The sequence below is a fragment of the Lytechinus pictus genome, chromosome 7 (assembly GCF_037042905.1).
Source record: "Lytechinus pictus isolate F3 Inbred chromosome 7, Lp3.0, whole genome shotgun sequence".
Taxonomy (NCBI): domain Eukaryota; kingdom Metazoa; phylum Echinodermata; class Echinoidea; order Temnopleuroida; family Toxopneustidae; genus Lytechinus; species Lytechinus pictus.
This window is the reverse complement of record NC_087251.1, coordinates 48,715,124-48,732,455: the sequence shown is the minus strand read 5'-3', so window position 1 is coordinate 48,732,455 and position 17,332 is coordinate 48,715,124. Positions and strand designations below refer to the sequence as shown.

Sequence of the window (17,332 nt, the reverse complement as noted above, 5' to 3'; positions counted from 1 at the left end):
GTAGAACTATTTTTTTTAATGTAAAACACAATCGTTGAAATTGTGATATTATCGTGCAAATACGATAAGTCTGTGTACACCTGGGCCCCGTTTTACAAAGAGTTGTGATTGATCAAATCAGCCTCAACTATATGGGAATTTATCATTGATATAATTTTCTCTATACAAGGAATTGCATAAGCAAGGTCCTTTGTTAACCCAAGAAGGGCACATCAAATTGTCAAGACAATAATGAATGTCTGCGCATACTTCATATCCATAAAACATATTAAACGTGCCTTTTGATGTTGACGTTGCTGGCTTTACATAGTTGTGGTTGATCGATTCAGTCCGAACTTTTCGCACCCACAACAACGCGGACATTAGATCTGCGGTTCGTGTGCAAAATTCTTGTTGCTACTACATATGGTAACAGCGACTTGTCCGATTTGAAATGATTTTTTTTGCAACTGTCGAGAGCCACATGGGAGCTCGAGAGCGCCTCTGTATAATGGAAGAGGCATTCAACCAGGACGCCTGTAGATATAATTTTATATTCTTACATCTATACCGAAAATGAATTCTTGACTTTTCCAATAAAACAACATTTTTTTTTCATCAAAATATAGTTCTATAAACATGGATTCAGTTTGTTGGAAATAAATATAATCTAGTAATCAACACCTCTTCGGTACAATTTCTATCAATGTCAGAATAACTTAAAATCTAATCGCCCATTGTGGGGGGATATAAAACATTAAGCCCATGGAGCGTATGGTCTTCACATTGTGTGCGAGATGGCTTGCCGTTTGTGTAGGAGGAGCCACAATAAAAGAGAGAAAAATCCAGATTTAAGATCTATGTAGATATCAACGCATGCGATACCGTACCATAACCATTTTACTGCTCAGCTTGCCCGTCACTCCACACCCCCGGACTCCACCGGGCTAGACATGTCCAGAGAAGCGCTACAAGGTGTATTATGGCATGGATAAGAAAGTGGTTCTTCAAGCAACTCGAGTACATATTAAGGGAAAGAATTACTTACACAAACGACAAGCCATCTCGCTCGGCTTACAATGCATGTGAAAGGCATATGCCCCATGGGCATTATGCTTTACTTTCCCCGAAATGGGGGATTAGATTTCAAAGGATTCTTACATTGTTAGGAAATTATACCAAGGTGGTGATGATCACCAGATTCTATTCATTTTCAAAACCTGAATCCTTTATAGACCTATATTTTGGTGAAAATCAATAATTTTTTGGGGGGCTTTGGTTGCCTGTACAGAGTGTAAGAATATAAGAATCAATCTACATGCAGGCGCGCTGATTGACTGTTGCTTCCATATTGCAGAGGCGCTCTCGAGCTCTACGAGGACGCCCATGGGGCCCTCGATGGCTGTTGCCATAGTAGTAACTAAAATTTTGCACACGAACCGCAGATCTAATGTTCCCGTTGTGGCTGCGAAAAGTTAAAATTTGCTCATGTCACACAACTTGCGACGGGGCCAAAAGTCTCATTCAAAATCAACTTGCGTCGTAGAGGTCCGTATCCGTCGATGTACGGAAATTCACAACTCTTTGTAAAACGGAGCCTTATCATATAACAAGACGTTGAGAGACAGTCATGACAGTGCTGGTATTTTTGCAACCTCGGACAGGTTATAATGAAAATTGGCTATCGTGTAAGAGCGTCTGACGAAACGCCCGGAAACTCTTGATATCAAAGTCATTTTAAACCATACAGATTGCCACTATTTTTAATAAAATCGCAGATAAAATATATTCCCAGTATATATCTTTTACACAACACATTAATTCAACGCAATTGCTCAATGAAATAAATATTTTGAGGGGTCACACCATAGTAATGTGGGAAAATCTTTAAAATGTCGGCAGCGAGCGAAGCGAGCCCGAAGAAAATCGCCCTTTGAAATGAAATTCTAATTATTTGATTGATTTTTACATTACATTCAGCAAATAACATATTTCATTGTTTTTCATTCGTTTCATAACGTTGCCTCCTAATTTCTTTATTTACCCCTCGGAACCAAGACCCCCCCTCCCTGTAGGCCAGTGATTGAACGTAAATGTTAAATGTAGGAAGGGTCAATACGGGGGGCGTTGCAGAGCCCTTTGAAGGTATGAAGAGCCCATACTGCGTGGGGTATGGGGCAGAGCGCCCAGTAGCTTCGAACATTCTTCTTCTTCGAAATTACATGTAGTACTTCTATCAGGCTCTTTCTTTCTTTCTTTCTTTCTTTCTTTCTTTCTTTCTTTCTTTCTTTCTTTCTTTCTTTCTTTCTTTCTTTCTCTCTTTCTTTCTTTTCATTTTTCATATTTTCTCTCTCTCTTTCTTTCTTTTTATTTTTCTCCTCTATCCTCAATTTTGCCAACTGGTACATAAATTTGACGACGGCCACCAGCGGCTTAACAGGGGTCGGTAGCCAGGGTGGGCAAGAGCCAAACATTTCCCGGTCATATCATGGAACAGGCAATGGCGTCATAAGGCAAACATTTTGAGGGGGCGATATGGCGTATCGGGCAAATATATATATATATATAAGTGAGCGAGCGAAGCGAGCGAGCAAAATTTTTTGACATTTTCATTGCAAAAATCCAATTTTGTGATAGATTTTGACATAATGTTAAAAAGATGATATCATATTTTACCCTCCTCTCTTTCCTTTTTTCTCTCTTTTTTTGTACGCCACGGTGAACAGGATTTTTGTTATGATTGTGAGCATCAGGGCGAAGCTCTATATGCTCGAGGGGGCCGAGTCGAGTATGGCGCTTCTGGCAAGAAGTAGCTTAATATAGGTCTCGAGCGAGCGAAGCGAGCGAGATAAAAAAAATCACCTTTTCATGAGAATCTAACATGAAGATAGATTTTAACGTGATATTCAGTAAAATATAATACACTTTCCTTTCTTTCCTCATTTTTTTTTGTTTGGTTGTAGAATTTTTGGGGGCCATGGTCCAAACTCATCTATATAACAGTGCTTTATGGGTGGGGTCCAGGGCAGAGCCCCGGAACCTCTTGATATCAAAGCCATTTTGAACCTTACAGATGGCCACTTATTTTAATCAAATTGCGTGTATATTTATATAGCTTTAACACAACACATACATTCAATGCAGTTGTGTATCGTAATCATCCAAATATTGTGAGGGGCACACCATAGCAAATGTGTGAACATTTGTAAAAAGTCGCCAGCGAGCGAAGCGAGCGAGAAAAAAAATGGCCTGTTAAAAATGAAATTCTAATTATGTGATAGATTTTTACATCATTATAGCAAATATTATGTCATATATTTTTTTTCATTCATCTCATTTCACTGCCTCCTTTATTTTATTTTATTTCCCCTTGGCTGTGGAACCACCCCCGGTACGTCAGTGCTTCAACGTAAAGCTTAATGCAGGAAGGGTCCATATAGGGGCCCGTTATAGAACCCATTAAAGGTTACAGATGAAGAGCCCCCACTGCACGGGGTCTTGACTCTTAATTGGACAAAGCCTTTGGAGATTTAGCAAGTTTATGATAGACTTTCATACGACATTATGCTATATACCATCCATTTTTTTTTCCCGCTCGTTATCTCAATCCTCGGCAGCCCGGTAGTGTACGTTATCTTGTCCCTATTCTTTATTTTCCAATTTAGATTTTGGCTTATTCCATTCTGCATTTATTTCCCGCTTTTGTTTGCCTTTTTGTCATCTTTAATTTATTTCCCTGTCTTACTAATCATGTTAATGTATTTGTATATCGGGGCGAATTGTTCTTTCTCACTTGTTCTTTTTTCCTTCCTTTTCCCGTTATCTTTCTGTTTTCCCTTTTTTATGTTTTTTCTTAGTTTTCTTTTCCCTTTCCTTTCCCTTTCCCCTTTTTTCTTTCCTTTCCCTTTCCCTTTCTTCCCCCTTTTTTTTATTTTTCCCGTTTTTTATTTATTTTCCCGGTGAGCTCCACCAGGGGGGGGGGGGCAGCTTGCCCCCCCTGCCCCCCGCCTGTTACGCCACTGACGGCCACAAATGTGGGGGGGGGGTGTCACACCCCCCCTCTAGCTACGGCCCTGGGCACGGCCGGCTTTGAATGACGTCCTTAAGTTCTGAGATGTCGCTGTCCAAAGTGGCTAAGATAGAGGTTTTGATGTATTAATACAATATCAATGTTTGCCATTAACATAGGTTTTATTTTTATTATACAAAATATAATATGAAACGTGCAAACTCGCTTGTTCTCCAAGGTATCAATCAAGTCATCGACATGTAAAGGCAACCGCACACCTTACGACTGGTCTGCGACTCAATTTTGGAATATACGTAGTAGAATTTGATGCTAATATTGAGACTTGGAATATCTTACTGTGTAATGTTCGAAATCATCTTACGAATACCTATGTTCAAATCTGTGACTATGCTATCATCCTTCTTAGAATAAAAGCAAATTTAATATCTATTCGTAATGACTCAATGACTAAAATTGCTCGGTTGATGACGTCATTGTTAAATGGGCTGAATGATGGATATCGACCAACCTATCAAATGACAAGGATTTCTCTAAGTGTCATTTAATCTTTCCTGACGACAAGTATACAGCTATTTAATCGAAATTATGCAACGTTTGAGATTCTTTGTTATTCAACTAAAGTGAATAAAGGATATGTATAATTAAATGAACGAATTTGAAAATAAACATGAGAAAAACGAAATAATCAAATTATTTATTATATTCAAACCTATTAATTCAATTCAATTCAATTTATTCAGGCCCATAAAGGAAATTTGTTTTGGGATTTACATACATACATTTCATGACAACATCTCAAAATACGTGAGTGAAAGACATGAAACAGTATGAACGGCAATGATAAGGAAATAGTGCACCATTACAAAAATATATATATACAAACATAATATCAACAAAGAAAAGAAAACTCTCACATGGCACCATCTCCTCCCCCGCGCCTACCCATGCAACAAGAAGGTGAAACAATGTGTCAGTGTGAAGAGAGAGAAAAAGAGAGAAAAAGAGAGGAGGGGCAAGAAGTGCAGAGAGAACAGACAGGGGAGATTACCCCGGAGAGAAAGGGAGGCAGCGGGAGGGGGCAAGACATAGCACTACCTGTATTGCACACTGCATTGAAATAATTAGAAATTGCAAAGTAAGGTTCACCAGCGACTTCCAAGCATTGATCCCAAGATACACGAATAAGCTATGACCAAGGACCTATTACAGTAGTAGAAAAATAAAAGTAAAGTAAAGTATGACCATGGACCTATTATAGTAGTTTAGTAATAAATAAAAGTAAAAGTAAAGTAAAGTATGAAGAGGTCCATGGTCACCATGGACCTCTTACAATCTTATGATTGCAGATGCTAGCGACACTTGCATATCACTGGAAACTGTTTTCCTTCCCAGTTACATCAAACTTTATACATTTTAGAATAATTATTACAGCAAACATGACTAATCCAGAGCAGAAGAAGTAAAAGACGGAGAACAAGAGAAAAGAAAAGGAGAATAAGAATAAGAAGAAGATGAAGAAGAAGAAAAAGAAGAAGAAGGAGAAGAAGAGGAGGAAGAAGAAGAAGGGGAGGAAGTAATATATGGGGGCACATGGAAAAGTACATACTCAGAACAGTCGTCAGATATACGAGTTTCTATAAGAAAAAATGTGGGTTGTTTGATAAACTATTAATTGAAAAGAGGCGATACCCTAATCGCAAAAGGTACAAAACTATTAAGATAGCGATTTGTCCTACATCTTGCAGACTGGAGTATGAAATTATATAAAAGAGTGAAATGAAGAAGCCAAACACAATGTGTAGCAGTCTGATAGGCCCAAATTTCTATGGAGTGCCATTTGTCCGGTATTTGTCCCCTCTTTTATTCAAGAACAAATTATTCTAAATCATGTGATAAAAAGTAGTTCGAAATATTAATTTTGTTATGAAACGACGAAAGCAGACGTAGTCTTTGTCCTCGTCATGTATGGTTTCGACATGACGATATTACACTCCCTACTTAACAAGTTTAAAGGAGTGATATCTATGAGATACACGGTCTTGGAGAAGTGTTATTCATATATGGTTTCTTAATAAGAACGTAATCACGCACGCGAGAGCGATAGAGGAAGATGACAATCCAAATAAGGTGTGAAGATCACCCACCTTCAGTTATTACCCCATTACATTTATTTCTACGACTTCATACAATGAACATGAAACTGTATATATTGCGAGAATCTTAAATATTGATCATTCAAGTAGACTCGACACTTTTCGGAGAGTAAAACGAAGCCAAATATCTCAGAGCACTTCAGGGGTGTTCCTGTAAAGTTTGAAGAGTTCTTGTATAGCTCCGATGTTCGTCACAGAAGTTCAGGGGGTTTGACAACCGGGTTCCCAACGATTATACCAAAAGTACTGTGAGAACCCAGGCTATACGGTTACCTTGTTTGACAAGGATACTCATTTCCATTCAGGGTATCGACTTTGAAATTTCCCTGTTCTCGCCACTTAAGGCTTTCAAGTTAGTGGATTTCCTTGCCACGCAACTTGGGTTACGTCATTTAGTGTTACAAATTTGGTTATAGGCCTAATTACGCCGTTTAGATGCAGTTTTTGGAACGGGTGGGTATAAGCCACTTTGGAGAGTGAGCCCTCGGTGTCGAATTATAATCATCGTTGTCAGTGCACATAAATGCTTAGAGAGATAAATAGAAAACACGAACAATGTCTATCTTGGGGGTTTAATCGATGATGCATTCAGAAGGCACTTCTTAAGTATACGCACCGTTGGTTCAACGAGAAAGGAGTCTCCCGAGATAATTGAACAATCATTTGGTCATCTATTGTGTTCGGGATACATCTGATGTCAGGTCGAGCACTGTTTGTATATTTGACAACATAACGGGACTAGTGTATTTTTACGCGATCGTAACTTCTTGCACAAGTTTTAAGGTTTGTAAACACCTCGTTGCACGGGGCCGAGTATTGAACTTGGTCATTCAGTGCATTTCAGTTCATTTTAAACATGACTATTGGATATTGTTTGATTGATTTATCGATGACCAATAAACAAACAGGAGTTGTGTTGCTGCTTTTAAAATGCAGTTTTTTTTTGTATAGTCCTACTTCATTTTAACAGCTTCAATCCTTGATAAATCATACAGTAAAAACTTGGTACATGGAAGGATTTCAATATCCGGAACACAATTGATCAAGATGACGACAGAAAACATAAGAAATGCTGAACCTGTTGTTGGAGACGAAACACCAGAGAACAATCCCTCAAGATGGGCAACGCCGAAATCCATTCTTCGAAAGCAAGCAACACGACTGACCATCATCGAAGAACCCACTGACATCGTGTCTATAGATGATAACCATGATAACGAGTCAACAGCATCAACGTCCGAATCGAACTGCTTTGCTTGCAGCTGCTCCTGGACGGACCTGGACAGTATTCAGAAGAGATTCCTGATTCAAGGAGTGATGGTGCGAGTCATTCTTTTGGCCCATAGTTTCTTCATCTTCTATGCTGCATTGGCACACGTCCATGTGGCGGCTTACATCTGTATTTGCATCGTGTACGCAGCAATCTCTACTACCGAGGGAATAATCATGTACAAAATACGTGGCTTTTCACAGAAGAAATGGTAAGCAATTTTATAAATGTCGGCAATCATTTCAATGTTGCCATGTGTTTTGGCCAAAATTATACAATCCATCAATGATTATGGATTCTCCTTACATTATAAGCTAAAAAATGCAACAGACTGTCAAAATATCATGCTATTTTTTCCATATACAACTAAAGGCGACAATAACATACTTGTCGAAACGTCAGGTTTGTATTGTCCATTTTAGGACCAAACACGAAAAGAATACATGGTTTCCGTGAGCCCTATATACATAGGCATTTCATAGCGTTAACTGTTTTAATATGATCAAAATTCTTTCAAATTATAGTATCCCAAATGAAGTAATACAAGCAATCGATGTAATGTATGTAGATCCACTCTCCTTTGTTCAAAGTGTAGATGGACCTACTGAACAGTTTGTGACAACTTCTGGAATTCTTCAGGATGACACTTTGGCACAATATCTATTTGTAATTGTAGTAGATTACGAACAAAAGGAATGGACATCAAACCTGTATCTACAAGTAGGGACCAACACAAATATTTAACTGATTTAGATTATGCTGATGATATATCATTGACTACTGCTCTTTTGAAGGATGCACAAGAACTCATTCTTGCATTAGAGGATGCATCTGAAAAGTTTGGCCTCTACTTGGATTCCTAAAAGACCGAGTACATGACATTTAATGAAGCTCATGATCATGCATCAATACTGTCAAAGAAAGGGGAAAGCTTAAATAATTGGATGATTTTAAGTATTTAGGTTCATATGCGACTCAAGAAAAGACTTTCTATCGAGGAAAGCTCTTGCATGGAATGCTTGAAATAAGCTGCATTTGATTTGGAAATCAAATGTTTCTCTGTCAATAAGACTCTGTTGAAAGCATGTGTAGAAAGTATACTTTTGTATGGTTCAGAAACATGGACAATCAAGAAGTCCTTAAAAGATAGACTAGATGGCACATACACTCGACTTTTGATGAGGGAACAAACTATTAGTTGGAGAGATCACAAAACAAAGGATGAAATTCATGGAGATCTTCCACCTATCTTCATTACAGTAATTAAACGTAGTAAGAGATTTGCTGGTCACTGTTTCCGTAGTGAGAAAGAAGTAATTTCTGATGTACTTTTGTTGCGCCTCCCTCATAAAACGAGAGGATGGAGACCTTTAAATTTTGTTGGGATATAAGTAGTTTGTTACATGGTTTACCAACTCTCATGTCAGATCGTGAGACCTGATGTATCATTGTCGATTCATTCTCTGATGCGTCCGATTTGTAGTGTAGTATAGTAATATATAGATATGATACTTATACTCACTGTCCAACATCTTCCTTAACCAATCATCTTTTCTTTGAACATAACTACAGGATCTGCACATCAACAGCTCTCTATACGATGAGCGTGATTCCTGCCATCTGGACTATCCACATCACGATGCTTAACAAGAGAGAAAGAGAAGGATACGATGCATGCTTGCAGAATTACAGCGCATGTTATAGCCATCCAGTCTACGATCAACAGATTCATAATGACACGACAGTAAGGTTTAAAGAAATTAAAGGAGTCTTTTTGAAAGAATAATCATGAAAATTGAGAAGACTCAGGGAGAAAATATAACAAATATCAAATTCTGTGACCGGAATATCATAATAATAAATTCTCTGCTGGGTAGAATAATTGTAAAACATGTAGTATTTTGAATATAATTGGGGGTGATGCTTCTTATACCTGTGCATTTTCGATTTTAAAGTAGTATGATTTTCAGGTTCACTCTTTTCATGGCTTCATTTTTACAACATAATTATCACAGACACAGGTAGCAATTGGGGCGTTATAGTTCGGATTCCAAGTACGAAAAATGTTAACCAGTTCCTTGAGTCAAAAACCTTTCGATATTTTATGATTTGTTTTATAGTCACGTTCACAATGATCTTTCTCTGTTCGTCATCTCAAAACTCGAAATCTGATTTTTTTTCTTGAAGGATCTGCACAAAAACGTTGAAACATATGGTTTTCCGGGAGTGAATAAAAAACATACTACAAGAAACAGCAGAATTAATAAGTGCAAGTTCAGGCCGTGTGTGACGTGGTATTTCATTGTCATGTCTTTTAAGATTGCAATGATATCGTCAAGAATTGTTTCATGTTTGGTTGAACTGAACGTCTGTCAAACTCCCATAATCCCGAGGCAAAATATCAACACATATTGCCAAGATGTGAGATACACTATTGCAATTTCTCCATTAGATCATCAGAAAAATTAACAAGAAAATTATTTTTATGTAGTTCTTGCAGTAAGGCTGACGAAACCCCAATGAACAAAACAATATTAATCTGTATAATGCAGCTGTAAAAGAATAGCGTATGTTTTATCCGATCTTTCAGCAAAGTGAAGATCAACCCGAAAGTAATATTTCATTAGATAATGTCTTTGTGCCTTACAAAATACTAATAACTTAAAAACGAAATACGTAATCATCATTATAGTTGGGTTAAATGCCAAGCGCAAAGCTAGAAGACAGAAGGTCCTATCAAAATCGTTGATATGATTCATTCGTGGGCCGAACCAATAACTTCCGTTCATGAGACGGCGCTCTACCACTTAGCCACAATTATCTGCATCTCACTGATGCATTTATACTATAGAGCAAGCAAGAAAGGAGGAAACTCTTTGCTGTGACATGTTTGAGAGCCTTTCAAAAGCTTGGAATTTGGCTATAAAACGTACAGGACATCATATTGATCAAACTTCTCCCTCTCTGTTATCCTCAGATGCCATTCGTGGCCAAGACATATAGGGAGTACGAGCGTCTCACAACGGTAGTAGAATATTCCGTAGTCTTTGTACTCATCTTCTGCCGATGGCTCCTGCCACGGGACAACTTCACCCGCGAGAAGGTGGCCCAGCTCCTCCTTGTCCTGGTTGGGGCGGGTGAAGACATCGTCGAGTTCGTTGCCGTCATCATCACCAATGGTCACTTCGGGTGCAGCAGGGCCATTACGACGATTGTCCTCCTGCTGTGGAGTATAGCCGTTTTCCAATTCAGCATCGCCATTCCGGAGAAGAGGAACAGGGTTCATGATGAGAAGCGGGAAAACGGTAAGGCCGAACGAATCCGCGAGATAATGATCATTTATCCATGAAAATCGTAAAATAAATACAGAGAGAGGCGCGTAATGTTTAAGGGAACCCCTCAACATACACATAAATCTGTATGAATGTACAACTGTATAAAAAATGGAAGCATTTCATGAATTTAAAATCGTCAGACCTGACTAAATTTTGTTAGCGCTAACAATCTAGTGAAATCCTCAGTTTTGAGTAGCTGAAAAGGACTGTCCTCCAACTGTTATTAAGGTTATTGTTAAAAGAAGACAATTTGTCCGTGTTGACAACTTTTTGATACGGCCTCCTGATCGTAATGATAATAATAATACATAACATTTATGAAGCGTTTTATAGTTATGTTTCAAATCGCTAAGTGCTAAGAAAAGAAAAAAAGATAGAAGTAAGAGTATTCAAGGTATTTAGGAATTATGAGAGTCATAACATCGTTATGAAAATTAATTAGGAATGCAATATAGAAATAATTATAAACAACTTAAACACAAAGGGTCGATATGCTGCATGTAATGCAAAAAGCAGATAGTATAATATACATGATTTCCTGAATGTAAACTCATTGACTTTATATAAAACAATTGAGGTGATAGTAATTGTATCTTTAAACTTTGATTGTTTATCCACATACCTAAATTATATTTTGATCGATATTCAAGCAGGCATTATAGTTGAATTCATAACATTGATACATGTATTATTGTTTTCTTTTGCATATTCACAAACAGCCATTCTTAATGTATGGGTAGATGCTGTCAACCAGCTTCTCTCAAAGCGACGTGAGACTGTCGGTGATGTATCCCTTTACGTTGCAAAGAAGGAGGCCAGACCACTCAGTCGGATGATGCAACGTCGAAGGACAGCACCCAACATCCGCCAGAACGACTGGGTCCAATCGACAGAGTTCAGAGAGGCGATAATATCCATCACAATACAGGATGGACCGTTCTTGGTGTTTCGGCTGATCATAATCGCAATACTTGGCGATGAAGCATCCTCGGTGTACTTCTACGCCTTGAAGAACCTGACGGTTATCCTACTTCAGATATACCGCGTGTACGCCATGCTAGTGGAATCTAGGCAACGGAAGCGAGGCAGCCTCTTTGTAGCCAACAACACTGACGGAAATGACGTGGAGAATAACAATATTGAGATGGTCGACGGTACCAGTTTGGTATCCGAAAGTTTGACGATGAACGAAAAGGCGTTTACGTACGCTGTTGACGAAGAAATGAAAAGAAAATTCGGCGACGATTCATCGAGTCAGGCAGATGTTCCTGCCGAAAATCAGAAAAGCGATGGGGACAATCTCAATGGGAGTCCAGTGAGGGCGCCAAACAGGGTGCCAATGTCCAGTGAAGCAGATATAAGAATAAGACGACAGAGCATTCTTTCAAAGTAATGTTGTAGCAGAAGCTACACAAATCGTCTCAATATAAATCTTGATTAAAACTGATAGACACTAATGACATTAATCAATATTTAGTCAGACATTTCACGAAATCGACAGAGAAATATATTTAAAAAATTGTTATTCTGATTTGCGTAATTTTCCTTAAGGTCTCTTTTTTGCATGGGGCAAGAACTAAGTCTCTGATAGGAGTTACAACAATCAATTTTAAGTCACGTAATTTATCCAAACGTCACTGTATACGATGCATGGTGGCCCATGCTTTCACCGAATTATGATAAAAAAATTAATGTAACCTTTTTCTGATGGGCGATGATTTTTTGAAAGCCAGTGTTTGTTTCACCCTAGAATTTGTATTCTCTCTCAATTCATTTGGTAGTAGAATAAAAATAGTTCCAGTATGTATTTGTTATCGTGAATAAAATCAACAACTGTTTGAAAATGCTTGTGCTTAAGTGTAAAATATATTCTTAACAAAACAAGCCTCTTCATGTGCCTCCGACATTAAAAGGAAAATCCATAATGAATGGATTTCAATAGACTTTTGAATAATAATAATGAAAATCATTCATTCAAGCAACGAATTTTCTAAGACAGACAGCAAGTCTGAATACTATCTTTTCTCAAACTCTTTCTATTACTTTTGTTTAAATTTCTAGAAAAAAATAAATAAAAGAGGGAAGCTCTATTTTTTTTTTATATTCACTTAATCTTCCCAGTTATTGCTGAAAATTTTATCATCAGTGATCCCATTCCAAAGAAGTCTGGAGCTGTTTTCCCCTTCAAAAAACAGCCTACAACATGGTTCAACATATTAATGAGCCAACCCATAACCGTGGCCATGTTCAAGATTTGCTCATGACCCATAATGAGAATACTGTTAACCTTTGTAATATTTGTGTTGTAGAAGGTATATCTGACCATTCAGCACTGATGTGTGAATTAAGCCTTCCGAAACAAACAAACCAGAAGAAAATAGTAACAACACGAAATTTGAAATCCTTTGACCCCAAAGAGTTTGCAGATGACACCCATGTTAAGTCTCTTATATCAGGTTGTTTACATGTAACGGTGTCGATGAAGAAGTGGATATGTATAATACCTTACTCAGCTATGCTCTTAAAAAGTTGGCACCTGAGAAGCAGCCGAAGGTAACAATTCACCCCAATACTGATTGGAACACCCCAGAAATTACTCAAGAAAAATTGATTCGAAGACAATTAGAAAGACGATTTAGGTTGGAGATTCACAAGCAGATATATCATGACCAAAAGCAACATGTCAATACTTTGATAAAGAATGCTAAGTTACAATACCATTCGAAAAAGATTGAGGATTGAAGGAAAAACACACACAAAAATGTACAAAGTTGCCAATGATTTGCTTTACGGGAAACAAAAATCTCCTTTACCAGAACATCTCACTCATGGTGATCAGGCTGAGCTTGCAAATTGCTTCGATCAGTATTTTGTAGATAAGATTCTAACAATCCGGCAGTGCTTCCAAACTCCTGCCTTACACTCAAATGACACTGTAAGCGAAATTAAGTCAGAATTGAGGGAATTTCGACCTGTCACTATCAGTGAGATGGAAGTATTTATCAAAAATTCTCCAAACAAATCATGTGAACTTGACCCAATCCCAACGGATTTGGTTAAGAAATGTTCCACAGTTCTGTTGCCTGTCATTACTAGAATAGTAAATACAAGTCTTAGTTCGGGAGTTGTACCACAGGTCTGTAAAATAGCTGTCATCCATCCGACGCTGAAAAAATCAGGCTTAGATCAAGAGTGTTTGAAAAATTACCGCCCGATATCAAACTTGTTTTTTTAAGGTAAACTGCTGGAAAGAGTTGTTTTCTCACAACAAACATCATATTTACAAGAGAATGAGTTACTTGACCCACATCAATCCGCGTACAAGCCTGGTCATAATGTAGAAACACTTCTAGTTAACTTAACAGATACAATTTATAGAGAAATGGATAATGGTAACATTACGGCTCTCATTATGCTTGAGTTCAGCATTTGACACAGTAGATCACACTCTCCTAATTGAAAGGCTTAACTCATTAGGTATCAAGGGGACTGCCCTTGCTTGGTTCATATCCTATCTATCAGAACGATCTCAATATGTTAGAATCGATAGCTCTATCTCAGGTTTAACTACTTTGAAGTTTGGTGTACCCCAGGGCTCTGTAGGAGGTCCACTGCTCTATTCCCTCTATATGCAACCAATCAGCAAGATATTTTGTAAACATGGCATAAAATACCATTGTTATGCCGATGACATAAAACTCTATTTGTCTTTTCAACCTTCAATGTCGTCACTGACATGTCTACAAGACTTAAGACATGGCTTGTATCTAATTGCCTGAAACTGAACGATGATAAATCAAAATTCTTAATACTTGGAACGAAGTTTATGCTTGGGAAAATTGACTTTCAGTCATGTCACGTCCATCTTGGTAACACTTGTATCACTCCGTCTAAAATAGCCCGTAGTCTTCGGGTTATATTTGATCAGGAAATGACTTTTCGCAATCATATCACTCAAGTCCAACAAAATGTCAGAAATCAACTTCGTAATTTGAGTTTCATCAGAAAATCACTGTCTAAACCTGCAGCCGAGATACTTATCCATGCATTGATTTCCTCCCGTTTAGATTTTTCAAACTCATTGTTCTGTAACCTCCCACAAAACTATTTGACAAAACTTCAACGTCTACAAAACTCTGCTACCCGTCTCCTAACGTACACTAAAAAGTATGACTCCATCTCGCCAATCATCCAGTCCTTACATTGGCTGCCTGTTGATAAACGAATCACCTTAAAAATTCTTTTACTAATACATCATTCAATTTATACTCTCTTCCCCACATATCTCCGCAGCTCTATCTCAAAATATCAGCCTTCACGTAGTCTCCGCTCATCATCTGATGCTCTATTGCTCCAGACACCCAGAACAAAACACAAATTGGGGGGACCATGCATTCTCTGTTATAGGACCAAAGCTATGGAATCAATTGCCTATCCAATTACGCCAAATTTCATCAACAGAAACATTCAAGTCCCAGTTGAAAACTTATTTGATCTCCCATTAACAGTATAATAGTGTTTATTCAGGAGAATTCAAATTCTATTCTTTTTCGTTTTCTATTGTTGTTATGTTTTGTGTTTATTTTCCTTGAAGCGCCATGAGCACCGAAAGGTGGACCTGTGCGCTATAAAAGTAGCCACCATTATTATTATTATTATTAACTGATTTTAAACATGAAGATTTGCATTAGTATGTTGCGGGAAGCGAACGATATTTTATTTTACAAAATACTTGATTAATTTGTGGAACACGATTGAATAAAAATAAACAATGCAAAGTAGTTGGAAATTTCTTTTTAATTATTGGTTATCAAAGATTGGTGAAATTCCTTTATGTTTTGAATACAATATATCAACAAAAGATATGAATTTTCTTTGTACAAAAGCAAATATACCTAGTTTTTACCATGATTTTTTTTGTAGCTGGTCTAAGTTAAGATATATTGGTATATTTGGAGTAAAAAACATTGAAAATGAAATCATTTGGAATAACAGCAATATTACTTTTAATAAACGTATGTTGGTATTTGAGAAATGGAAGCATGCAGGTATAATTAGAGTTATTGATGTTATAAGAAATCGTCAGTGGTTAGCACCAAATATTTTAAATAAATCTGTCTATTCCTCTCAGCTTTTATTTGATTTAGAATATGCTAAATTAAAAAAGTCTTTTCCTGTTTATTGGTTGAATAAGTTGTTTAAGGAAAATTATCCACTCGAATTAAAAAAAAGTGAACGAATCTTAATTTCATTAAAAAGTGGAGAACAAATAACTCTAGATTATTTACCAACAAGAAAGATATATTCTTTATTATGTTCGGAGGTATCGGAAGAACCAGGCATTGTTTCGTTTTGGTCTAATCTTTTTTCATTACCAGTTTCCTTTAGTTGGAACCATGTATTTTATTTTAAGTTGCATTTAATTGTGGATAATAGAATTAGACAATTTAGTTTTAAATTTTTGAACAAGATTTTACCCTCAAGATACAATTTATTTAAGTGGCATGTAGTAGAAAACAACTCTTGTAACATTTGCGGAGAAGTTGATACCACTTTTCATTTCATACTGTATTGTAAATATGTTCGATTTTTTTTTGGAAAATTATAGAAAGGTTGGTATTTTATATTTTCAAGATTACTATTTCTATAGATGAAAAACATTAATCATAGGTTATGATCTGCAAAGTTCCAGCAATGTTATGTGTAATTTATTTTGTGTTATTGCTCAATTTGTTATTTATCGAAATTACATAAAAAGCATATTCAAAGGAAAAAGATATGATGCGAATTCTTTAAGGATTGAATTCAAGCTTACTATGATTATTTATTTAGAAAGTTTATGTAAACAAAAAAGCAAGTTCGGAATTTTGAAAAAATGTGATATTAAAAAAAATATTGCATTATTGAAGTGAATTGATTTTGTTTTTTTTAATTGTTTGTATACATATGTACATGTTATTGTGAATAACTCCCTCGATTAAGAGGATAAAAGAAAAAAAAATATTATTATTAAAAGTAGCATCTTTTCATTTCTGTAAGTTAAGACTAGTGAAAAGCAAGTATTTAAATTTCAATATGGAATATTGGTGAATAATTATTGGGACGACATTGATGCATAAAATTTGATAAAACACAGCTCATGCAGAAAATAAACCAACGCAATTTAATGTGACAGAGGTGATCTAATGAACGTTTCATGAAAAGACTTGTCGGACATTTTACCAAAAAAGCCCTGTTTTATCAGACAACTTTCATTGATTTTGATTTGCGGAGAAGCACTGTTACTATTGTAAGTGACGGACAAAACATCCGATAAGTGATCCTTCCACGAAACGCTAAATTATGTGTGAATGTGTTACCGCAAATGAGTTGTAGGGGCAGTAAACGGCGTGAGTGTGTGTAAGTGAGTGGGTGTATCATGCACGAATGAATGTAGGATGGAAAAGAAGATGAATTCATGATGCCGTCAAAATGCACTTAAAACCATGCATGGGGAATTAGTGCAGTGGTTGTAATCAAAGTTAGATGGGGAAAAGAGTGAGACGGGGCTTGATGGTGTAATATT

General features: G+C 36.9%; 1 protein-coding gene across 1 annotated transcript; it reads left to right on the top strand.

Annotated features, from left to right (window-relative positions):
* The first annotated feature begins 4,730 nt into the window (after window positions 1–4,730).
* Window positions 4,731–16,754, top strand: LOC129264278 (uncharacterized). Its single transcript, XM_054902127.2, has 4 exons — window positions 4,731–7,643; window positions 9,005–9,176; window positions 10,410–10,737; window positions 11,487–16,754. The coding sequence occupies exons 1-4, from the start codon at window positions 7,210–7,212 to the stop codon at window positions 12,158–12,160; spliced, it is 1,608 nt and encodes a 535-aa protein (XP_054758102.2). The 5' UTR covers window positions 4,731–7,209; the 3' UTR covers window positions 12,161–16,754.
* Window positions 16,755–17,332: the final 578 nt, after the last annotated feature.